The following is a 26,128-nucleotide window of genomic DNA, read 5'->3' on the forward strand; positions in this document are numbered from 1 at the left end:
GGGGTTAATTTCCAAAATACACAAAGAGTTTATATAACTGAACACTAGGAAGCAAACAATCCAATTAAAAAATTGGCAAAGGTCCTCACTGAAAAACATCTTTATTCTCATTCTTGGAAGTTTTCACTCATTCAATTATACTACAGTTAAAAAAAAAATAGGCAAAGGACCTGACTAGACACTTCTCTAAGGACATAAATGGCCAATAGACATATGAAAAAATGCTCAACATCACTATTCATCAGAGATATAAATTAAAACTACAATGAGGTATCACCTCACACCTGTCAGAATGGTTACCATCAATAAATCAACAAACAAGTGCTGGTGAGGATGAGGAGAAAAGGGAACTTTCATGCACTGTTGGTGGGAATGAAGACTGGTGCAGCCACTGTGGAAAATAATATGGAGTTTCCTGAACAAATTAAGAATGGAACTGCTGTTTGACCCATTGATCCTATTTCTGGAAATATATCCTAAGATAGATTCCAATAAATACCATTCAGGAAGAATATATGCACCTCTATGTTCATAGCGCTATTTACAATAGCCAAGATCTGGAAACAAGATCTGAAGTACCCATCAATAGATGAGTGGATAAAAAAGCTGTGGTACATTTACACAATGGAATACTATGCAGCTGTAAAAAAAGGAACTTCCTCTTATCCTCTGTGACAGCATGGATGGACCTGGAGACTTACAGAGTTCAGAGGGGAGGTAAGTGGAGGGACTGGATAAAAGAAGGTGAAGAGAGTAACCAGAGAACATATATACATAGTCCATGGGCACAGACAACAAAGTGGTGAAGGTCAGTGGTGGAGGTGGGCAAAGCAGGGGAAAATGGGGAACATCTGTAATAGTGTCAACAATAAAAAAAAAAGGGGGTTTTAATGGTGTGTGAGTTTATATATTAATTTTTTAAAAAGTTAAAACAAAACCACAAAATTTCTCCCAGTTTCAGTTATTCTTAATCTGGCCAGCTATGCTTTGCAGTGAATACTTGTTAGCTATTTTAGAAGGCACCCCATTGCTTTCTTTCTCCTCCTGTTCAGATACCAATACTCTGCAGGGATTGTTGGTGGTGGATTCCTCTGCACTAACATTTAAATTTGTGGAAATAGCTTGTTACCCAGTTTTGTTGTGTTGTTCATGAAGTTTTGGTTTTGCTACCTAGTCGTTATGCTGGTTTTATGTAGAGATGTAGAAAGATTGAAAAACTATGATGCCCCTCCCCAATATCTTGCCAGAAGCCCCTCAACCTATTCATTTTTGCAAATTAGTCAGCAGATGGGGATCAGAAGTCCCCAAGTAATAAGACCCTGAGACAAGTTCCTAGGGTCTTAAGGGTGGGCAGGTTGTGGATCCATGAATTGGCGGAACTTTAAGTTTCCATCTGGGTAGATTTCAGAAGTGTTTGGGACCATCAAAGCCATAACTGCTGAGTAGAGAGAAGGCAGGCAAATTCTAGAGTTCTAACTCTGGTACAGTGCCTTCTCTCAGTCACTTACTTTTTCTGAGCCTCACTTGTCTCAACATAAAATCGGAGTAGGACTGCGTACCTTGATTCTTGCGATCCTCTAGTCTTGTTAGCTTCTTTTGTTCATAAACATTCGTGAGTTACATGACACACAGTAGGTGCTCAAGAAAATATGAATCCCCCGCTTCCCCCCTGCTCACCCACAATGTCCACAGTGTTTTCTTGACTATTTCATCCTTAATGTCCAATGACTAGAAGTACAGAAAACTAAATTCCTATGATGCTTTTGTAACAGCACTCAGTTCCAGGGGGTCCCAATGACCACCACAAGGCATGTCAACTTGCAAAGGTGGCAGGTAGGCAGGCTGCTGCTGCTGCTACCTTGCCAGTTCCCTGGTCTTCTCCAACTTAGAAGCTTGCGAGGAGGAACCAGTGCTAACCCCAGCTTTTGTCTGGCTTCACAGCAAAGAAGCTCAAAGCTGCTCTACCAAGCGTGTCTAATCAGCAGCCCCTCCCCTGGCCCACTGCAAAACAGTGACACTATTCTTGTCCCTCTCTAGGGGATTTACAGGAGACATAGGGCAAGTCAGCAGAGCTACCCTCTGCAGGCAGGCAGGGTCTAGACTTACAGTGTGAGCATTGTTGATCTTCTTCACGTCCCACTGGCCCTCCCCGGTGTAGGTCAGCAGGGAGATGGCCCCATCTGAGCTCCCACAGGCCAGGATTAGGCCGTAGTCATGGGGGGCCCAGCACACAGAATTTACTGCAGGAAGGAGGGAGGCACAGTGAGCAAACTTTGATTTTCCAGATTTACCATTTTACTAAATTTCTAAAAAAAACTGCAGGGACCACCAGAGGGAAATTGTAACTTAGTCAGTTGAAAAAATTTAAAACCCACCACCTGCTAACATCATTTCCTAAACTAATGTCTACATTAACAAAAAGCAGGCTGGACAATTATCTGAAAATAAAGGCCAGTACTTAAAATGAATAAACCTTAAAAAACTGTATTATCTTTGCTTTTCTCATTTCGCTTTGGACTGGCTTTAAGTCTTCTTAGGGCCTTATCTCCCATGTGGACAACCAGCAAAAAAGCCAACTCAAACCCAAGGGATAAACAAGCATCATCATCACAAGGGGAAAAGAATCAGAGCACTAGAACAGAGGCCTCTCTCACACCCAAGGACCACCCACCCACCTTCTCCTGCTGCACTCAGTGTACCTGAGGAGTCGTGTCCCGTGTGCTCATGCGTCTTCTCCCAGGTGCCGTTTTCCTCTTTCCAGATAATGACTTTCCGGTCATAGGAGCAGGATGCCAGGATATTGCCATACATGGGGTGGGCCCAGGCCACTTGCCACACTGGTCCTTCATGACTGCAAGGGGAGAGGGTCAGAGGCTGCTGAGATGGGCCACAGGAACCCACAGGGCTCTGCCAGCCCCTTCTGTGGACAGAACTAAATGGCTTCCTTGGCAGGCAGAGAGTGTCTCAGGACAGAACTGCCTAAGAATTTCAAAAGGGAGACATAGAATGTCACTGCCAAAAGGGAACTTCATTGAGCAGTGAGGACCTTGAGGCCCAGAGACCAGAGAGGCTTTTGTTGTTGTTGTTGTTAATCCTCACTTGAGGATATTTTTCCATTGATTTTTAGAGAGTGGAAAGGAGAGGGAGAGACACAGAGAGAAATATCAATGTGAGAGAGACACATTGATTGGTTGCCTCTGCATACACTCCCTAACCAGGGCCAGAGATCGAGCCTGCAATCAAGGTACGTGCCCTTGACCGGAATCGAACCCAGGACCCTTCAGTCCATGGGCCCACATTTTATCCACTGAGCCAAACAGACTAGGACTAGAGAGGCGCCAAAAGTGAGGCAGGACTCTAGTTAGCCTCTCAGTCCCGACCTATTGTCATCAGAGAGTCACTGATCAATCTAGGTTTTGCACCCACAAGCACTAAGTATCTGTAAAGTGAATCATTTATCCTCCCAAATGGTCAACTTCTTGAGGCAGCAGTATCTGTTTTGTTTTGGTATTTTCTGCTACTCTTTTTTTTTTTTTTTAAATATATTTTATTGATCTTTTTACAGAGAGGAAGGGAGAAAGATAGAGAGTTCGAAACATCGATGAGAGAGAAACATCGATCAGCTGCCTCCTGCACACCCCCCACTGGGGATGTGCCCACAACCAAGGCACATGCCCCTGACCGGAATCAAACCTGGGACCCTTCAGTCCACAGGCCGACGCTCTATCCACTGAGCCAAACCGGTTTCGGCAATTTCTGCTACTCTTTTAAAAAATTTGCTCAAAAGGCCACGTCTCTTTCTTATCTTCTGATCTTTGTATGTTCACATGTTAAGTATCATCTGAGCATGTACCCTGTGCCAGGCTTGGTGCCGGGGCCATCTCTGGGTTCAGGGAGAAGTGGGCATCCAGCACATGAGAGGTAGCTCTGCTTATAGCAAGCATCTCAAACTATGCGGCCCACAACGAATACTTTTGCGGCCCAGCCAATATAATGGTATGTAAGAAATGTTTTAATAACAATTTAGTAACTTAATTTTTACAATATCCTGTTATACATAATTACTAATAACAAACTACAACATTCGCTAATGACTGATTACTATAATCGTGTTGCATTCATTTCCCTTATGTGCCTTATGCATAGGTGCACCACTTCTCTCCACTAATACTAGCAGCGAATATTTTAGCAGCTGACTGCCACTCATTAGTCTTGTACTGACTTGTTTGGTGTGCGTAACAGGAAATATTTCGCTTTTGGAGAACAAGAAAAATAGGCTTGAAGGAAGATGGCTGCCGACGGGAAGGCAGACTGCAAGATAGTGTGTGCGTGAGTGAGAGAACAAAGGGAGAATGTGTGGTCGCACGGGGAGTGTTTGTTGGTGAGTTGAGGGACAGCTATACTTCAGGGGACTGTGGGGGATTGCTGGACGGGGTTCCCCTGACCGGGCAGCCTCCACTGCTGCTGGGATCCCTCCTGGAGTGACCGGCTCTGATGCAGAGACCACGCCATCTTGAAGGGGAGAGTGGATGTTATCGGAAGCCTGAAAATCCTGGGAATCTACAACTACGGCACCCATCCAACAGCTGCGAACTCAGGAACACCGGTCCCCAAGTGGCGCGAGCACGTGGATTCGGAGGAACTCTGCGCCTCCTCACGGAAAGGTCAGATTTCACCTGGGATAAGGTGAGGTCTGTGGTCCAGGCAGGAGAGAGAAACGCGCATGGTGGGAGCTGGAGGATCCAGGGAAGTCTGCGCCCAGAAAAATTCGTTGCCATTGGGGCTGGCATGATCTGCAAATATGGAAGGAGATCTGCAGGGCTGCTAACAGAAGGGAACTCTAAAAAGCAACCCATAGCTGAACTGGGCGCAAAAGGACAGCCTAAACATTTCAACAGTGTGCCGGCTGCTTAGACCCAAGGGGAAAAAAAGACTGCAGACTTGCGCCGCAGTTCACGTACTTACTCTGGCTCTTTCTCTCTCTCTTTAAATACTTGCTTTCGATTACTAAGCCCAATACATAGGATCACCCAATTTGGGACACTCCAAGAGACTGCAGGGGAAAGTTGTTTTTGTGGAACCTGGGGATCAGAACGGGGAATAACCATCAGAGACCCAGCTCTGGGGCAGCCCATTCCCCCAAACCAGTATCAAGTGCCAGAGGGAAAACAAAATCTAAACACTAGTTAGAGAGGACCTATAGACCCAGAGTCAATCCAGAAACACTGCCACCCAGGGGTTGAATCACAAATTGACTCTTGTGTAAACACAAATAAAGGAGTATAAGAAATAAAGAAGTACTGCCTGCTTGAAAATCAGGACTGTGGCCTACAATACTGAGGAGCGGTGGAATGCAGGGAACTTCAATACTGTCTTTACTAAGAAACAGGCGTGCCAAACAGACAGTAGAGGAAGTGAATGACCTTCACTACTGCACATTTTAATTTTTTTTTCATCTTTTACTTAAGAAACTAAATTTTTTTCTTTTTTCCTCACTTGATTTTACCTTTTTAATTATTACATTTTTATTTTTAATCAGTATTACTACTACCATTTTACCTTTTTTGTAAAAGTGTCATTTTATTTTACTTTGGGATTAGTGTTCTACATTCTATTTTCATCTTTCCTTTAGCATCATTTTACTCTATCTCAACTTTACCTTTATGCCAACACTCTCTGCCTCACTTTTCCCCTTTTGTTGTCATGTTTCTCTTACCCTATTCCTGCTTTAGATTTTCCCTATTTCTTCTTTTTAGCCCCTGTTAAAATTTCACCCTACTTATATATCTAATTTCCAATCCCCTGCTCCAAGTCCATACATACCTCTCTCTTCTCTTTCGTCATTATCCAATTTTTTTTCTCTCTGTCCTTTTGTTGTTGTTTGCTTGATTGTTGATTATATTGGTTTTTTTTGGCTTGTTTGTGAGATTGTTTTGCTTTTTTTGTTTTGTTTTTGTTTTTTGCTTCTGTTTTCCCTCACCTCGCTTGATATTAGTTGTTTGTAGTTTGCATTCATCTCTACGTATTTGTTGCTGGCATTTGTTGGGATTAGTGGCTATTCTATTGGAGTTTTCTCCCCATATAGTTTTTTCCCTCTTCTTTCTTATTCTCTTTCTTTTCTCTCTTACTTTTTTTTCCTTTTCCCAACTTCATTTTTTAAAAAAAATATATTTTATTGATATTTTACAGAGAGGAAGGGAGAGGGATAGAAAGCTAGAAACATCGATGAGAGAGAAACATCGATCAGCTGCCTCCTGCACACCTCCCACTGGGGATGTGCCCACAACCAAGGTACATGCCCTTGACCGGAATCGAACCCGGGACCCTTCAGTCCGCAGGCTGACGCTCTATCCACTGATAAAAAGCATCATGGCAACAAACAACAATGAAAACACAACAATCCAAAATCTATGGGACACAATGAAAGCAGTCTTGAGAGGGAAGTTCATAGCTCTACAAGCCTACTGCAAAAAACAAGAAACAATGGTAATAAATTACCTAACCCTACAACTCAAAGAGTTAGAAAGAGAGCAACAAGAAAAGCCCAGTGTAAGCAGAAGGAAGGAAATAATAAAGACCAGAGTGGAGATAAACGACATAGAGACCAAAAAAAAAAACAATACAAAAGATCAACAAAACCAAGAGCTGGTTCTTTGAAAGGATAAACAAGACTGATGAACCTCTAGCCAGGCTCACCAAGAAGCAAAGAGAGAGGACCCAAATACACAAAATCAGAAATGAAAGAGGTGAAGTAACAACCAATCCCACAGAAATACAAACGATTATGAAAACATATTATGAACAACTCTATTCCAACAAACTGGACAACCTGGAGGAAATGGACATATTCCTAGAAAAATATAACCTTCCAAAACTCAATCAGGAAGAATCTAAACATCTCAATAGGCCAATAACTACAGAAGAAATTGAAGCAGTCATCAAAAAGCTTCCAACAAACAAAAGCCCAGGGCCAGACGGCTTCACAGGGGAGTTTTACCAAACATTCAAGTGAGAACTAAAACCTATTCTCCTCAGACTATTCCAAACAATTCAAGAGGAAGGAACACTTCAAAGCTCCTTCTATGAAGCCAGAATCACCCTAATACCAAAAACAGATAAAGGCAACACAATGAAAGAGAATTACAGGCCAATATCCCTCATGAACATAGATGCCAAAATCCTCAACAAAATTCTAGCAAATCGGATTCAGCAGTACATCAGAAAGATCCTACACCAAGATCATACACCATGACCAAGTAGGATTTATCCCAGGGATGCAAGGATGGTACAATATCTGCAAATCAATAAACGTGATACATCACATAAACAAATTGAGAGATAAAAACCAGTCATATCAATTGATGCAGAAAAAGCATTTGACAAAATCCAACACCCACTGTTGATAAAAACTCTCAGCAAGGTAGGAATAGAAGGATCATACCTCAACATAATAAAAGCCATATATGACAAACCCACAGCCAACATCACACTCAATGGGCAAAAACTAAAACCATTTCCCCTAAGAACAGGAACAAGACAGGGATGCCCACTCTCACCACTCCTGTTCGACATAGTGTTGGAAGTATTAGCCATTGCAATTAGACAAGAAGAAGAAATAAAAGGCATCCAATGGAAAAGAAGAAGTAAAGCTGTCCTTATTTGCAGATGACATGATATTGTACATAAAAAACCCTAAAGACTCCATCAAAAAACTAACAGACTTAATAAATGAATTCGGCAATGTAGCTGGATACAAAATTAATGCCAAGAAATCTATGGCATTTCTATACATCAATAGTGAGCTTACAGAAAGAGAGACTAAAAAAGCAATCCCATTTACCATCGCACCAAAAAAATTAAGATACCTAGGATAAACTTAACTAAGGAGGTAAAAGACCTATACACAGAAAACTACAGGACACTGAAAAAAGATATAGAGAAAGACATAAATAGATGGAAGAACATACCATGTTCATGGATTGGTAGAATCAACATCATTAAAATGTCTATACTACCCAAAGCAATATATAGATTCAATGCACTCCCCATTAAAATACCAATGGCATATTTCACAGACCTAGAAAGAACTCTCCAAAAATTCATCTGGAATAAAAAAAGACCCCGAATAGCCACAGCAATCCTGAGATAGAAGAACAAAGTAGGTGGGATCTCAATATCAGATTTCAAGCTGTATTACAAAGCCACTGTTCTCAAAACAGCCTGGTACTAGCACAAGAACAGACATATAGACCAATAGAATAGAACAGAGAACCGAGATATCGACCCAAACCACTATGCTCAATTATTATTTGACAAAGGAGGCATGAACATACAATGGAGTCAAGAAAGTCTCTTCAATAAATGGTGTTGGGAAAATTGGACAGATACATGCAAAAAAATGAAACTAGACCATCAACTTACACCATACACAAAAATAAACTGAAAATGGATAAAGGACTTAAACATAAGACAGGAAACCATAAAAATACTAGAGGAATTCACAGGCAGAGAAATCTCAGACATATGCCAAAGTAATTTCTTCACCCATACCGCTCCTAGGGCAATGGAAACTAAAGAGAAAATAAACAAATGTGACTACATCAAAATAAAAAGCTTTTGCACAGCAAAAGAAACCATCAATAACAAGAAAGCCCATTGTATGGGAGAACATATTTGCAAATGTTATCACTGATAAAGGTTTAATCTCCAACATTTACAGGGAACTCATACAACTTAATAAAAGATAAATGATCCAATAAAACAATGGGCAACGGACCTAAATAGATACTTTTTGAAAGAAGACAGAAGGAAGGCCAAGAGACATATGAAAACATGCTCAAAGTCACTAATTATCCGAGAGATGCAAATCAAAACGACAATACAGTACCATCTCACACCTGTCAGAATGGCTATCATCAACAAATCAACAAACGACAAGTGCTGGCGAGGATGCAGAGAAAAAGGAACCCTCGTGCACTGCTGGTGGGAATGCAGACTGGTGCAGCCACTGTGGAGAACAGTATGGAGTTTCCTCAAAAAACTAAAAATGGAACTCCCATTTGACCCAGTAATTCCACTTTCTTGGGAATATATCCCAAGAAACTAGAAACACCAATCAGAAGGGATATATGCACCCCTATGTTCATAGCAGCACAACTCACCATAGCTAAGATTTGGAAACAGCCTAAATGCCCATCAGCAGATGAGTGGATCAGAAAACTATGGTACATCTACACAATGGAATACTACGCTGCTATAAAAAAGGAATTCTTACCATTTGCAGCAGCATGGATGGAACTGGAGAACATTATGCTAAGTGAAATAAGCCAGGCAATGAAAGAAAAATACCACATGATCTCACTCATTTATGGAAAATAAAGAACATTATAACCTGATGAACAAAAAGGTAGATACAGAGGCAAAGAAGCATCAAACAGACTGTCAAATAACAGCGGGAAGGCTGGGGAGTGTTGGGGAAGGGGGGAAAGAGATCAACCGAAGGACTTGTATGCATGCATATATGCACAACCAATGGACACAAGACACTGGGAGGGTGGGATGAGGGCATGTTACAGCGGGTAGGGGAGGCTGGGGGAAGGTCAATGGGGAAAAAAAGGAGATATATGTATTATTATATGTAATACTTTAAACAATAAAATAAAATTAAAAAAGCCAAACAAAAAAACCCAAACAAAATAAAAAAGAAAATTACGCTTATTGGCGTTACACTTATTAATTTGTACAGTTATTCAGTGTCTGATACGTTAATGTTGAAGAAAATATATTTTTATTAAATGTTCTATTATTTTATGTTAACAATTACTCATATATTTCAGCCCTTGGTATTCAGCGTGTGTCTATCAAAATAAACCTATGTTTCTATGAAAATTGAAGCTTTTGTCTTTTTGTGGCCCACATCAACTTAAACCTTATTTGGCCTGTGTTAGCCTTTGAGTTTGACATGCTTGGCTTACAGGGCCAGGTTCTCTCACACCCACTCTCCACTCACCAGCTGCTTTACTTTAGGCAAGGACCATCTTCTCTATGGCTTAGTCTCTTAATGGAGAGATCAACAAGACCTCTTTCATAGGCTGGGCATGAGGGAAATATTTGTAATAATTCACATAAAGAGCTTTCTTGGTACAAGAAAAAGCCCCAACACTCAATGTCAGTCAGCTATTACTGCTGTCCCTGTTTACTCCTTCACCCCAAGTCTACAGGCACTCAAAGTCTCCTCCTCCTCTGGATGGAACAATAGCACATTCCCAGGCCTTACAAAGGAGCTGCTAATAAAACTCTCAGTAGGTTCAAATATCCTACACTTAGCAAAGATTTAACCAAGGCAAAAAAATAATGGAGGTCTGAATTTATCCCTCCAATATTTCATATCTTTTGAGCATAAGAAAAACAGCAGAAAGGACTGAGTGGCAGCTGATGCGACCCCCTCTGTCAGGCTGGCAGCCAGGCATCACCGCAGGAGTTCTCTGCTCAGCCATGGGCTGCTGCACAGAAAAAGTGGCATTTGCCTCCTCAATCACTTTTTTCTGGACACTCAGGAAGAAGGGAATGTCTCCCCAAATGGCTCCTAAGTTGTGTCTTCTTTAATTCAGTTACCTAGCATGTACTGAGCACCTACTTGTCAGGGGTTTTTAAATTCTCTTAGACAGTCTGGTGAAGGTTATGGTCCCTTCAGAACAATGGATCAAATACATAGAGCTAGGATTAGACAAGAAACCCAAGTACATTGAAATAGTTATGAAAACGTTAAAGAACAAATTATGATACAGTGATTATGATACACATGCAGGTCTAGCAACCACTATTTTGAGAAAGCTACAACTATAATGTGATATAAAAATATCTGACTTGCACTGGTAACATAGGTACTGTCAATACTACTGTGACTTCCAGCCTACATCCATCATGGAAGGAAATGCTAAATATCAGTCACTGAAAATAAAGAAGATGATTTCCTCCTGCCCCAGTTCACCAACCCCTGATTTCTATCCATGGAACCCTTGGAGATCCATGGGATCCAGGTTAAAAACCCCCATTTATCTGAAAGGCAGTGAACCGAGCGAAAGCAATAGCGATGTGGCCATAAAAATGACAGCCAGGATCTCAAGAATCTCAGTGGGGACGAAGGGTAAACATTTGTAAATATAAACTAATAGAGGCTGCGTGCACAAAATTCATGCACGGGGGCGGGGGAGGAGGGGTTTGTCCCTCAGCCCTGCCTGCACCCTCTCCAATCCAGGACCCCTTGGGGGACATCCCTCTTGCAATCCGGGACTGCTGGCTCCTAACCACTCTGCCTGCTGGCCTGATCGCCTCCTAACTTCTCCCCTCTGCTGGCCTGATAGCCCCCAAACTGCTCCCCCCTGCAGGCCTGATTGCTCCTAACCACATCTGCCTCGGCCCCCACCACCATGGCTTTGTCTGGAAGGACGCCCGGAAGATGAATGGTCTAATTAGCATATTAACCTTTTATTAGTATAGATACCTGTTGTGGACAAACAGGCAGAATTACAGGATTTATATACTCACCATTACATTCTTACATTACCACCTTTCAGTGAGACTTAGATCATGCTGGGTAAACAAAAAAGGAAGTTTCCCACATTCAGAAGTAGCTGTAGCTACTGAAGGCTTGCTGGGAGTCTGGGAGCAGGTAGCATCAGCCCATTTTGAGGGTGAGTGGGTGAAGGCTCCCAGATAAACTGACTCTTGTCCAAGATCTTCTAGTGGGTACATGGGTGGCAGAGTTGGGTTCACTCCTGGATCCATCAGCCCAGGATGCCTACTGAGGGCAGCAGGCTGGCTGGGACCCGAGTGTCCCCTCTACTAACTGCACTGCGGGGCTGCTCTACTCTGGCTCTCGGGCTTTCCTGCCCTCCCTGAAAAGCCCAATCATTGTCAGTCCTTGCCCACGGTTGGCCGGTTGGCTGCACTCACCCCCTGAGGTCTGCGATGAGGATCTGCCCTCCGTTGCGTACATCAAAGATTTTGACGGACCTGTCTGATGAGCAGGTTGCCAGGCGGGTGCCATAGTAGTCCATCTGGGCATCATGCTGCAAAGGGAGGACAGCTCAGGAAGCCTGCAGGCTGGGTGGGTGGGGGCCAGTCACCAAGACAGGGAATCTAGTTTGGACCAGAATCTACCTGAAAGTAATCTAACCTCAAAGAATCATCACTATCGGGCAGGAAGATAGCATGTCAACAATCTCACTTCTCTGACATGCAATATCTTTCCTAATGGGACAAGACAAACTATACCCAGCTACTTGTAGACCCTTTATATACATGGGGAGGCCTTTCTCATCCTGTTCTGCAGGTTGGGTATGGGAGAAAAAAAGCTGGCCTAGCCTCCTTCTTCCTCAGCCCCCACCGTGTTTTGAGGCTGTGAGCTACTGGGGACAACACCTGGAGTTCAACTCAGCCCAGAACCAAGGGCTAATGCTGACCCAGAGGAGCAGGCCTTTGCCTTCCTGTAGACCCCAATCAGGTACCCCATGATGTACATCTGGCCTAAACACAGGGTTCTATTCAGACACTGAGCTCCTTCCTCCATCCATGGCCCTGGATCTGTTATGGACCTTTGTTCCTAGGTTTCTGCTTGGCCTTTTTTTTTTCTAGTAGTGTGCCTAGCACCCCAGACTGTCCACATACACCTTAAATGTCACTCGTCCAACCACTGATAAATGGACTTCCAAGATGTTGCCTGGCTATCCAGAACCTCTGCCCACAGCTACTTGTCCATCTGGGGCAATAACTCCTCTGAGTCACTACGCCTGCTGCCCCACTGTTTGCTGGCCCTTCCTATTCCAATAGATGGCACTTTCTTCAGCTATTCCACCTTGTGGATTTCAAGAACTATTAGCTGCCACTCTTGTGGTCATCAGGAACAATTATACCCTTTCAACAGAAGCAATCAGTCCATGTGCTTCAACATTCTCTCCTTGCCTCCCTACTTGAAGAAAACTTCCTGATTATTCTTTGGAAGTCAATCCTCTCTACTAGTCCTGGTCTTGACTTCTCGGAAGGCAGTGCAGGTGTTAAGACAGATCTTCTTTGTTAATGTACTTCTGAAGCACTTCTCCTATAGAGTGCTATCACACACTTTGGGAGGAAGTAGGGCACAGTACCTAACAGATTTAAATCCCATCTCCTCAGCTTATCTGTTGTACAACCTTGGGAAAATTATCTAGTCTCCTTGAACCTCAGTTTCCTTATCTTTAAATGGCGCTACTTCAAGGGTTGTTATGAAAATATTTAGCATGAGATCTGACACTTAGTGAGCATGCAGACATTAGTCATTACTATTTTGCCTTATCTGTTTCTCAAATCGAACCCACACAAGCAGGTTATCACATTCATTATTTTTCCCATGAGGAAATCAAGGCTGGCTCAGAAGAGTTGAGATTGGCTAAGGAGTCTCAGATTGGATCTTCTTCCTGATGGTGCCACACTATCTCCAAGGAGGTGTGATCTTAGAGCTAGACCACAGGGAACAGAGACAACTCTGAGAAGGCCCAAAGGAACCACTTTTGGGCAGGAACCCTGACCTGGGTCTTGCTCAAAGGCTGCCTGGACTGCTTGACCCTGCATGAAACAGAGTCTGCATCTTTGCTGTGGAAGACTTTAACCTCTGAACCTTCTCCCATAGCCATGTTGTCTTATATTGAGCCCTGTGTTTGTCTCAGGAAACACCCTGAGTTAATGACTTTGGTCCAAAGGTCCTTGTCTGGCACCTCTGTCTGTGGTGGTTCTATCTGGCTCTGCCTTGGGCTTTTGCCAAGCCTGCCCCCTGCCTTCATATTGAGTCTCTTCCTACTCTCTTTTCTTTTAACCACCTTTTCAATGGGGCTAAGAAGTGACAGCAGGAGAAAGACAGGTGGGAAGACTGTTGTCAATCTCTGTACCTATTCAGTCTACATCCCAGACCCAGTTACTTTGTTGGTCAGAAGACTGAAGGCCTTGAGTTACAAACCAGTCCCAGGTTCCTCCCACCAGCCAGAGTGACCAGACTGCCACAGCCCTGCTAACAGAGAGGGCACTGCTGGGAGACTGACTATACCCCTGAGGCTACAGTCTGACTGGCAAAGGTTGCAAAGCCACACTGGATTCATGAATGCTTCCCTCCCACAGAAATGCCCAGATCCACAGCCTGTGAGGGAGGGCTGAAAGAATACTTACAATCATGTCCTCATGGGAGGTGTCCACAGTGTTAATTACTGACACCTAGAACCAGAGATATCAGTGGTAAATGAACTGGTGGCATTTAGAATGCAATCATCTTATTAAACCCACCAATCATTTCTAAAGTTAACTGCATTTGTTCATTCATTCACTCATTCAGTAAACATTCAATCCAGTACCTTCTTTTTGCCAAACACAAAATAAAGGTACAAATAAGAGGCGCTTCTTGCCCCTGACAAGCTTGCACACAAGTAATCCTAACACAGCAAGATACATACTTTAGAAGTGGTTTACATGTGCTATAGCACCTGAAGGGCTGGGGGTGCTGGACACAAACTGGGACTTAGATGATAAGGAATTTGCCAGGTGGCACAGGAAATCAAAGTACAGTCTAAGCAGAGGGCATACCATGAGCAAAGAGGGGAGATGCAAATAGTCCTGGCTACCTTTGAGGGGGAAAAGAGACCCTGAGGGAGTAATGAGCAGCTTGTAGGTCTGGAACACAGCTGCCACAGTCATCACCCTTCTACCCATTTTTCGAGGTCCAGATCAAATTATGCCCGCCTTCTCAAAGATTCCCAGATCCCCCCTGGCTGTACTCCTCTGAATATCTTCAGCACTAAAATGTCTACAACACTTTATGCTGTTTCTTCTCCCAACTAGAAGGCATGCTACCTGGAGTTAGGGTCTGTGTTGTCTGCAGTTTTGAATCCTCTCAAATCATCCAGCAAAGTTCTTTGCAACCAGAAGGAACTCAGGCACTATTTGCTGAACGAATAAGTAAATGAACAAAAACAAATAGTTTTACTTTGCTCAACCACTACTCTCTTAAAACTCATGGGATAGAAAATGACTGAAAAGGTTTCAGTTCGGAACTGATATTTCTTAGCATTTCCCCCATTTCATCTTTTTCCAGCACAAACCCTGCAAGCATAAAATCTGGCTTTACTTTTCAGAAAGGTGGACACTGGAAGAGGATGGCTGCAGAGCAGTTCAAAAGGTACCACCAAGTAAGCACAGGCTCTCTCATCAAATTCAAATTCTAGACTCCCTAAAAAGTGGGCCCCCAGGTCCCCAAAGGCAAGCAAGCAAGATAAGAAGAAATCTCCTTTGTAGGCCAAGCTAGCCAGGTCACCAAGTGCTTTCACATGTGCCCTGGGAAGGATGAAAGGCACAGTTAATTAGAGTTGTCTGACAGACTAAGGCAGCCGTCAGCAAACTCATTAGTCAACAGAGCGGCAAACCGCGGCTCGCGAGCCACAGTGTGCCGACCGCTGGACTAAGGAACTGAAGAAACCCAGAGGAGAGAAAGAACTAAAGTGACAGAGCCAGTTAAAAGTGGAGCTGGGAAAAGAGCTCCACCTGCTAATTCCCAGCCCACAAAGCATCCCAACCCATTAGGCTGCCTATCTAGAACATAAAGTAGTTGTTACCCTGAATTCCCTAAATTAATGCCTGAGGGCTAAGTAAAGCCAGGAAGAAAGTTTACTAGTAGTTTCATATCAGGTCACCAAAGGATCTTAGAGATAACCAGCATTTATTTTTTATTTGTTAATCCTCATCAGAGGATATGTTTTTCTATTGATTTTTTAGAGAAAGTGGAAGGGAACGGGTGGGGATAGGGAGGGAGAGAAGAGGAGAGAGAAGTGGAGAGAGAGGGGGAGAGGGGGAGGTGGGAGAGAAGAGAGACACGCACCCCAACTGGGGCTGAGGATCCAACCTGCAACCCTGGTACTTGCTCTTGACCGGGATTGAACCCACAACCCTTTGGTGTGTGAGCTGACGACACTGGCCAGGGCTAACCAGCATTTATTTTAACGACTCTCACCACCAGCCAGAATTGGAGAACCAAGTGCTTTGGAGCAGCAGTCGCCAACCGGTGGTCCGTGAGGTCCGAAAGGTTGGCAACTGCTGCTTTGGAGAACCTAAAGTGTTTTGGCCCTTGTTAAGCAGAAAGTGGCAGCTCTCAAAACATATCAGCTCTTCAGAATCAGTAGTGTGTTAACAATTTAATTAGAAAGAACTGTCTGTCAGAGCACAGGAATTGCCAATTCTCAGCTGAAGCATCAGAGGCTAAGATGAGCAATTTAAACCTAGCCCCCATGCAGAGCAAAAATTAAACCCAAAGTCCTGACATCTGGGCTCACCCAGGTTTCCTAAAACCTCCTGGCACACGCGTGTTCCGAGAGCATTGGTTTTCTGAACCCCCACTCTGTGCCAGGCTCAGGCCAGATACTTTTATCCATTAGTAAATGACTGAATGTTCCCATTCAGTCATTCACTCAGTGAGGAAGTGTGGAGTGAACGGACGATTCCCCAGATTTGAAAAACTGAGGCCCTGCCCTCAGAGACTTAGCTCATCCTTACACGTTTCTTCAAGTGCCCATTATAACTGGGGGCCTTGCCCCTAGCCCCTGTTCCACACACATCACTAAGGAATGGTGAAGAGGGTTAGGATCTCAGCTCTGCCACCTCCCCGCTCTGAGTAAAGTGTCAGTAACAGCACCTACTTTACTGTAAGGACTGTTAGAAGGCTGAGATTATGAACAATGCTTGGCATTTACTAATGGTACAGTAGTTCCTACAACGTTCCTTGTTTTGTTTTCCATTGTTGGGGAAAGAGAAGGAAAGGAAAGAGCGAGCAAAAGGCGCGGCCGGCAGAGTTCCGGGCCTCTCTCCGCGAAAGGTGCCGAGAGGCAGGGCCGGAGGCTCCACATCCTCTAAGCGGTGGAAGGGAGCTGAACGGCCCGGGCATGGAGCTTGAACCTCAGAGCGGTCGGCGAGGGACGGTCAGACCAGGCGGGAACCCCGTTCGGCGTTCCGGGCCACAACACTCACCATGGCTGCAGCGGCGGTGGCTCCCAGCTTTGGACGTGGCAGCTCCCGGCAGCACCTCCAACAGCTCACTTCCGGCGCCGGGCTGGCCGGCCGGGCTGTAGCGCAGGAGCCTCCGGGTAGCAACGCGCTCTGCTCGCACAAGGGTTCCGTGCTGCAGCGCCGCACCCTCCTCTGGGCCCCTCCCCTTCTCGTGAGGAACGCGCGAAACCCACAGTGAGCCTCCCGTTTCCAAGGCTTTAGGTATCCGAAGCTCTAGTCTTCTCTCCTGGCCAACCCTGCCCCGCCCCGCCCCTTCCCCCCCCCCCCCCCCCCCCGAGATCCTTACGTGATAGAAGAGATTCCTAACTACAGCTTCACCTGTTTACCTGGGATTCTGGGTGCGACGGGCCTTATGATGAGCAAGGAAGGATGATCAATTTGGGGGGGAGTGGGTAGACTGGTCCTAGTGCTTCCTTGTTGTTAGTCTCTCCTCAGGACCTGAGGCTGGGACCAGGGGCAGAGAAGGCTAGGGGAATGCCCCCTACTAGAGGCTGAGTCCTCTCGCCCTGCCTTTTCCAAGCCACGGGATCTAAACTGCCTCTTCCCACAGTTCTGGGACCTGGTGAATCTGGCCCATCAAGTAGATTTCCTCAGGCAAAGAGGAATCTCAGCCAAGCTTCTGCAGCTAGAGCTCAGGATCCATCTCCCGGTGTTCCCAATCCTTAGGTCCCTGGCTTCCCACAAGCACAGTGAGAATGCTGCACTCTGGACAGAGCCTGGGGCTCCCCTCAGGTCTGGCAGCCCTGGGCCCCTCTTGACAAGGAGTATAGTGACTTGGGTGGAGCCTAGGCTCCCCTTGGGTAAGTCACAGTTCCTCAGTTCCCTCTTCTGTAAAGGGGGGATGTGGAGGAGAGAACCCTAGCTGGAGATGGTCACTACTGGAGAGAAGATGTTAAGTCTCAGAAAGTGTGATAGATCCAGACCATTAAGGAGCTTTGGAGAAGCCTAGGAGAGTGGGTCTTACAGAATTCAGGGCTGGGCCTCTGGACTGCAACCCACCTTCTCACCTCCACCCCAGCTTTCAAGACTCCTTATTTCCCTCTAATAAAGACATATTGCAGGGGTGTGAGGGGGTAGTGCGTAGAGTGGGGCAGGGAATAAAGGGGGCAGGGCTCTTGGGTTTCCTGTTTTTTCAAGGGATAGGCCCTCCCTGGATCCAAGGGACAGGCCTTGGATCTGTATTTGCATCACTGACCATCTGGGTCAGTGGTCGGCAAACTGCAGCTCCTGAGCCACATGCAACTCTCGAGCCGCGGTTTGCCACTCTGTTGACTAATGAGTTTGCCGACCACTGATCTGGGTGATAAAGTCATCTCTTTGCCTGGCCTACGTGGCTGGGTTGTTGAGCATTGACCTATGAACCAGGAGGTCATGGTTTGATTCCCAGTCAGGACATATACTTGAGTTGCAGGCTTGATCCCCAGTAGGGGGCGTGCAGGAGGCAGCCAGTCAATGTTTCTCATCATTAATGTTTCTATCTCTCTCTCTCACTTCCTCCCTGAAATCAATAAGAATATATTTAATAAGTAAAGTCATATCATTCTCTCTGAGCCTCACTTTTCTTGAGTGGAAAATGGGAACAATGGCATATTAGGTATAATACAAATATATGGGCATAGTTGTTATTAGAAGAATTCCTTGGTGTAGGCATTGAAGTTTGAGAGATTGGGGATTTGGGACAAGCAATGCAACTATTTTATTCATTAAGGTATTTCCTGGTGGGACTGAACGGCATTATAATATAGAGGTTTTGAGTGCCAATTCTGGCATAAAAACTGCTAGGTATCAGTACTCTATCTCCTAATTACTTGGTGGGCACACCCTCTACTTCTCTGAGCTGCTGTCTCCTCTTCCGTTAAGTGGGTATTACAATAATATCTCCTCTGAAAGTTGATGTTGGGATTACATGGATCCTGGATGTGAAACAGTTTGGAAGTTGGATGGGCCTATGGTGCTTGATCTGGAGATCAATTCTCCATGAAAAGAGCTGGGATTTAGTGCATGTGTGTGAAGTGTGCATGTGCAACCCTCAACCTTTGGACCAACATTGGGGTTTAGGGTGCCAGGCCCCCTTCTGTCAACCTCCCCAGTAGGGGATGACACCTACATCTTTTGTCCATATCTTCAATCACCTTGCTCTGGTTAATACCAGACCCAAAATCAGGCCATTCTTAGCTTTCCCAATTTGTGCCCCTACCTCCCAGAGTCTCTGCTCCCTGAATCTCTTCCTCATCCTCCTCCTTCCTTAGGCCTCTTCACCACAAGTCTTGCTGTCTGACACTGTTAGCTGCTCCTGATGGGCGGTTAATGACTCATGGCAGGCTAAATTTGTATCCCTCAAATGGTGGATGTTGGAAAGGTGTGACTTGCTGGAAGGAGAGAGACCACCCACTGAGCTGTACACCCTGGGGCAAAGTGCCTTCCCCTCCCAGGGACTCAGTTTCCCCCTGAGTTCTGATCCACGAGGGTGGGGACCCAGTTGTCCTTTGGAAAAAGGCCTTGTGATGTGTACGGTGTCAGTGTTTCCACGTGTGCATTTATTGTTATTGCTTAGTATAGTGTTGAAAAGGCAGACAAATCCCATTAATTACAAAAAAGCACAAGCCAGAGATACAGAGAAATAAAGAGTGTACAATAAGAGCACAGTCACTTCCCAGCCCCGATTGTCCCAGAACCCCCCAGAGCCTGGGCAGCTTGTGGAAACTGGAGGCGTGCGGCACCATTTCCTCGCTACTCTGTTATAAAATATGTGCACACAAGAGTTAGCAAAGTGTGGCGACCCCCGAGAGGAAAGGTTCGGCGGGAAAGCACCACAGGCATTACAAACAGACTTAGGGGCTGAGAAGGGCAGTCGCAGCCTCAGGTATCTTATTTTCAGTGGAGGGGTGATGGCTGATACCCAGGGCCTAGGATCCCCCTCTCTCCACTTGGGCAAATAGGATCTCTACCTCAAAATCAGGAGAGCTTGCTTTGGAACTTGGGAAGGACCTAGGAATTTCTGCTGTTGTCTGATTTAGGTCTTGGCTCTGGAAGTCCCAAAAGCCTTCAAGAAATGCGCCTCCCGCTCCCCAGCCCGGATCTTCTAATTGTGGGGTCTTGGACACTATGGAGAGAGTTTTGGATGGGAGGCATGTCACAGTGAGCCCAGCGGACAGCCTCCTGTAAGAAGAACAACAACAGTGGGGGGGGGGGGGGTGTCAGGGTGGTGAGAAGGTCCAGACAAGAAATAGCTGCATCCTGCCCTAACCGGTTCGGCTCAGTGGATAGAGCGTCAGCCTGCGGACTGAAAGGTCCCAGGTTCGATTCCGGTCAAGGGCATATACCTTGGTTGCGGGCATATCCCCAGTAGGAGGTGTGCAGGAGGCAGCTGATCGATGTTTCTCTCTCATCGATGTTTCTAACTCTCTATCCCTCTCCCTTCCTCTCTGTAAAAAATCAATAAAATATATATTTAAAAAAAAAAAAAAAAAGAAATAGCTGCATCCCAAAGGAAGTATCACACATCCAGGAAGTATCACACAACCACTAGAAACTTTGAATAAAGAGCAGAAAAGCAGTTCAGGAAAGGGAGGCAGGAATAAACATTTCTCCAGGAGGAGAATTAGACATACAGACAACTGGGCCACCCATTCTCGTAGCTTCAGGTCTGGGAGAAACCCCTCTTTCTTGTCTGGACAAGGGCAGATAAAAGGTCCACCATAGTACAACCAAGTGGGTGACTTTGGGTCCCAAACTGGGATGCGGGGGGGGGGGGGGGAGATTGGTGCCCCTGCCTCCAATTGGTGGCCTCTCCTAATGACACCCTGGCCTAGGGAACAAGTGGGAGTATGAGATGAATGTTGGGCTTCCCTCAAGATTCAGGATGCCCCTTTTGTTTCTCCTTACAGAACACTCTTAGGGACCCCGAGTGGACAGTACTTACAATGGCAGGAAGATGTTTACATGCAGAATGACAGGGCCCAGTGTATTTGAGGTGGGTGGAGGACTTGCAAAATTTTAGTTTACTGGGAAGAACAGATGTGAGAGAATAATCAGGAAATTTTGTTAAAATAAGAGTGAAGAGTACTTATCCTACCACATGATAAAACTTGATAACATATCCTACCATATAATAACACAGTATATAAAACAACAATAATTAAAATTATGTGGCTGGTGCCAGATGAGACACCCCGAAAGGGAAGAGAAGGTAAATTCCAGAAATAGACCCACCTATATCTCAGCTATCAGTGTATGGTAAAGGTGACATTTCAACATGGTTGGGGAAAAGAGTGGCTATTCACTAACTGGGATACCCAGGATAAAACAGGTCCAGAGTCCTTGCATCATTGCAGTCACTGCCATTGGTCTGGTCTCAGAAGTAGGACAACCTCCCTCTTGCCAACTCCATGCTCTGGTTGGGACAAGGGGCCCAGGGGCCATGGTGAAGGAAGCAATCAAGGCTGCTTCTGATTTAGGGAAAGTGCTGCCTGAATTGTGGAAGGAAACCCTGAGGTTTCCTCCCTGCCCACCTCCAAAGGTGGGTGACTCTACAACCCCAGGGGTTACTGAATGGGCCCTCTGCTCCTCCCTTAGCTGTTGGGGGAGACAAGTTGGTGAGCTTAGACCTAGAACTGAGTCTCCTTCTGGAGCCCTTGTCCAGAGGACAGAAAGGAAGCTAAGTGGACGGTGCAGTTATAGAAAGAAGTATTAGTTACAGGATATATATTTACTATATTCTGTTTGATGGTTGTTGTTTTTTTTGCCTTTTTTTAAACCACAGACATTTCAGAACCACAGTGCGGGAGTAAGAAGAGTCAGCAATTGAAAGCATTGCATAGTATTAAATGAACAGAGACGGTGAGTTCTTTATTTACAATTATTGTCTAGATAAAAAAATTCATAAAAACAGATGAATGGTCATAAATTATTTACCCCCTAATGGGGTGAACTGCCAAACGTACCCCATGCTGCTAGATATAGGACACAGAGTGCAAGCTTTATGTACTACAGTGAGTTTTGACAAACCCAATCATTTCCTGTGTGGATGTGTGTGCAAGTGTCAGAGGGAGGGTGTGTGCGTGTGTGCGTGTGCATGAGCATCCGTCATTCCTGACAAGAAAAGACCAACCCTAATGCGGGGCATTCTCGGTAGCTTCCATGGCTCCCTGTTCCCCCAGCTATGATCCACACAGAAACCCCTCCTGTTTCCCTTGTGTCCTGGCCCCAAATAAATAGGGAGCGTGGTATGCAAGGGCAGCTTTCGCAGGGCCATGGAATGAGGTCAGGGGCACAGGATTGGAACAAAGAAGTGGGGAGATGGAAAACCTTGAGAAAGGAAACTACAAAATCCCCATGTTCCAAGGCTGCCCAACATTTTCCATGTGCAGGTCTTTCCTCTCTCGGTAGGCAGGAGAGCAGTGGGCTGGCTTTTGGTGGTGTTAGTATTGGAATCCAATAAGCCTATCTGAGGGCTGGTCACCCCTTTGGGGGTGCAGTTTCCTCTGCTGGGTACATTCAGAGATATTTCTTCGTGACATTCAGGCGATGCTCTTGCGCAAAGAAGGTCCTCCTTCCAGGAAGATTTTGCCAGGTGGGATGGGCTGACTTGGGATCCCAAACCCTCAGGTTTCTCCAGATGTAGGCCCTCCCAGCTGACTATGGCTCTTTTCCCGAGTGGCTCTCATCTTGTGTGTGGAAGAATTCTCTGGGCCTGGAGAAGGGAAGGGGCTGGGCTGATGCAGAGCAACTGTGGGAAGGGTCATTATGAGGAATGGATTTCACAAGCGAGGCGGAAAGTGTTTGGTTTTCCTTGAAGCATGGGACGTCATCGATCATGGTATTCAAAATGTCTTTTGCACTGTACAAGTTTATGGAAAAAGATCGTATGCTGAAAAGTCTCAAAGCAAACTTTGTATTAAATACAAAAGTTCTTTTATGAAAAAAGCTGATACCCACAAAGTGCTTAGCAGTTAAGAGGCTGACATACAATTAAATAAGCTCTTATTAAGTGGGATTACTAGTGCTGTAATTGTCTTGAGGGAAAAATAACTTCCTCTTCTCACCTGTGATACTGTAGGGTTTCAGAATGGCTTTCTGTCGGGAAAGCGACTTGCTGTTAAAAGGCTACAGTATATATTGCGACTATAGGAAGACAATTTGGTTTAAAAATCACACTGAATACATCTCAATATACACATCATAAGGTTTGTTCGGATCTAAATAGTGCAGAGAAAAAGGCTATTCTTCTTCAAAAATAAAAATAAAAGCAGCAAGCCATAATGATCCTCATCCAATACACCAACAGCTCAAATGCTGCAATTAATAAGGAAACAAACCTCTAAATTACTAACTAAAATAAAAAATCAACACAATAGCATTTATAGTATTGCAACACTACCTCAATCTCTGTACAGACAGTGCCAAAGAGAACCTCTTTTCGAAATGCTCTTTGTAAACCCAAGTGAGTTTCATTGAGAGAAAAGTCTTCAACAAATGCTTTGCTCCGTCATCCTTGGGCCGGGATGACCCTTAGCGCTCCAAGCCCAGGAAGCCTTCTCTCTCCTCTCCCTTTGTCTACGGAGCATGGTGTTAAAGCCCTCAGGATGGATACTTGGTAACTTTTGGCTTCTGCCTGAGCCTCCTGTGGTAGTGACATTATTGAACGGAAATAGCAGGCAAAAATCAGAGCATGGCTATCGTAAAACATCAAGGATGCAATCCAGGGAAGTGTCTGTTGGGCTGAGCTGTTTTTATAGCATCTCAGCCACCAGTGTTCTTAAACCATACAAATAGCCAAAGACATTATCTACAGGTTTGTAAACAAATTACATTCTTCTTTTAGGACATAAATAAGTTAAAATAGAGCAATTTAAGCAGAAACAAGGCAACATGCCGGCAAAGAAACTTTATATATCCATGTATATATATTTATATATATATATATATATTTCTACCTATCTATATGGACGTATACAGTCTTGAGTAAGTATACGTTGATATAGATATAAAGAAATGGATATAACCTTGTGAATGTCTATGAAGTTCTTCGGTTCAATTGGTGCAAATCTACTAGGCGAGTTAAGCTCTGCAATGTCAAAAAGTTGTTAAATTAACCTATACAACTGAGACCATGCTTTGCAAGCATTTCAAAAATTCACAGACCAGTGGATTGGATAAATAGTCTCAGAAAATAGTCTGTTTGCAGTTCCCGCCTAAGAAAACAAACAAAAACCCTCCCCAGCCCCCCAAAACCAAACAAGCGGAGGACTGGAAGTGTACAGTACATTCATGCAGGGGACATGGCGGCTGGGCGGGCGCATGGCTGGTCCATGTGTGGGCAGGAGCCAGGAAGGGCTTGTTCTGGGAAAATCGCTCACGCCCTTAAGCCCAGGAGGAGATCCCGCCCCTTGCCTCAAAGTGAAAAAGAGTTCAAACAGCATCACAGCCAGAAAAAGGGTCTGTTGGGTGGAAACATTGGTTTTCTCGCCAGTATTTGGTTTCCTGTTGTTGCTCTGTTGCTGTTTGAGTGAGTTGGGTGCCTGGATGGGTGGGTGCCCGGGAGGTGGGTGGCGGTGGGGTCCTCAGCTAAAGCGACGTCTCCAGGCTGTGGATGGGGCTCCCTGGACTTGAAGAGGTAGCTGATTTGCTTGTGTCGGTCGTCAGGTTGATCCCGCTGTCGATGGCGCTGTTGTTCTTGTTGAGCGATGACGGCGGGCTCGAGTTCTGCTTGAGCGCGGCATCTTCTTCCAGGTCGGTGTCATCGATGAGGGGGATGTGGGGCTGTGAATCTTCGATCCGGAATTCAGGATGAGCCATGAAATTATGGATGGAGGTTCGAGACTCAGGCTTTTCTAGACCTTCATAGAGAGAGCTACGGAACGCCTTCACGACGCGGATCTGCAAGGGAAGCGCAGGGGTGAGAAGCAGTGCCTTGGTGTGTGTGTGTGTGTGTGTGTGTGTGTGTGTGTGTGTGTGTGCACGCATGCGTGCTCTGGGGGGGCTTGGAGGAGGGGCAGGTGGGAGAGGGGTTAGGGCACAGCAAGTGGGTGGAATCCATAGTCTCGGGGTGTTACGAGCATGGACAGGAGAGGGAAGATTGGAAGAGGGGCTCAGGTTATATGCACCCATGAGGTTTTTAACATTGCTTTGGTTTTGGTCAAAACGACAATATTAGGACAGGAGGAATCAAGGCCCATCAAAGAGATGATGGGAAACTGGTCAGAGGAAGCATGGTCCACTCTGGCGGGCACCCAGACCTAGGGAGAGACTGAGCCTTGTTAACTTTAAAGCAGGTTCGACCATGCAGAAGGGTAACGGGGCCAGGTGGGAACAGAATAGGAAGGAGGAGAGGCTATTTTTTAAAAAAGTAATATTAAAAAAAACCCCACACGCAGTTAAGAAACCATACCACATGGAACAGATAACATGTCATAAACAGAAAAGGAACAGAAAGGAGAGACAGATGGATAAACCGGGATGAGAGAAGACACACGAGGGCCAAACAGAGAACTGGAACGTCAAAACGAAGGCAGCAAAGCAAACCAAAGCCAACTCAGGGCTTTCTGGGGTGCAGAGCAGAGGCAGCCAGAAAGCACAAAGGAGCCGGCGGATGGGTGACATTCGGGAGGGGAGCATGCCACGGTGGGGGTCGGAACCACACGGCACACACAGACAGACACACGCTACACTTGGAAGCCTGGACAATGTGAACGGAGGTCGTTTGTACCCAACGTTTCTTTCCTTCATGCATTTGGGAGGTAAACACTCGAGTATTGACTCAAAGCCCTGGCCAGCCATTGTAGTTGGCTTTGGGGTTCCTTGCTTTGATATTTTTATTTGTGCCTTGAAAACACAAAACCAAAAAACGAGGCCAGAATCAGATGGTCAAGCCCTGCCCTGGGTGGGGTTCTAAGGGGGTGTGGAACTGAACTCAAAATAGCAAGTTCTTTCATTTTCTGTGTCTCAGCTGGAACCTGTGGTTCCCTGAAGAATGGAAGGAGGTGGGGCCCAGCATCCACTGGGCTAGTGGGAAGAGCACTGGACCTGGAGTCTGAGTCCCAGCTCTGCCACT

The 26,128-nt window shown here is 45.3% G+C and overlaps 2 protein-coding genes across 12 annotated transcripts in view; both read right to left on the reverse strand.

The window, feature by feature from the left end:
* The window catches only part of SEC13 (SEC13 homolog, nuclear pore and COPII coat complex component), a 39,449-nt gene extending 22,290 nt beyond the window's left edge, over positions 1-17,159 (reverse strand). The window contains exons 1-5 of one of the 2 annotated variants that reach the window (XM_080672089.1): positions 17,038-17,159; positions 14,197-14,241; positions 11,956-12,071; positions 2,700-2,851; positions 2,107-2,240 (exon numbers count right to left, since the gene is read on the reverse strand). In XM_080672089.1, the coding sequence (XP_080528215.1) occupies positions 2,107-2,240; positions 2,700-2,851; positions 11,956-12,071; positions 14,197-14,241; positions 17,038-17,040 (450 nt within the window). In that variant the 5' untranslated portion in view covers positions 17,041-17,159. Of the gene's footprint in view, positions 1-2,106; positions 2,241-2,699; positions 2,852-11,955; positions 12,106-14,196; positions 14,242-17,037 lie in introns of both variants that reach the window. The other variant, XM_080672090.1, reaches the window with a different exon arrangement.
* A 4,734-nt stretch (positions 17,160-21,893) lies between these two features.
* ATP2B2 (ATPase plasma membrane Ca2+ transporting 2) overlaps positions 21,894-26,128 on the reverse strand; it is a 380,690-nt gene continuing 376,455 nt past the window's right edge. For 8 of the 10 annotated variants that reach the window (XM_080675183.1, XM_080675181.1, XM_080675175.1 and 5 more), the window contains one exon: positions 21,894-24,954. In XM_080675183.1, coding sequence (XP_080531309.1) covers positions 24,643-24,954 — 312 coding nt within the window. In that variant the 3' untranslated portion in view covers positions 21,894-24,642. The remainder of the gene's footprint in view (positions 24,955-26,128) is intronic. The other 2 variants (XM_080675184.1, XM_080675182.1) reach the window with 1 other exon arrangement.

Source organism: Plecotus auritus (assembly GCF_963455305.1).
Source record: "Plecotus auritus genome assembly, chromosome: 6".
In the NCBI taxonomy this organism is placed as follows: domain Eukaryota; kingdom Metazoa; phylum Chordata; class Mammalia; order Chiroptera; family Vespertilionidae; genus Plecotus; species Plecotus auritus.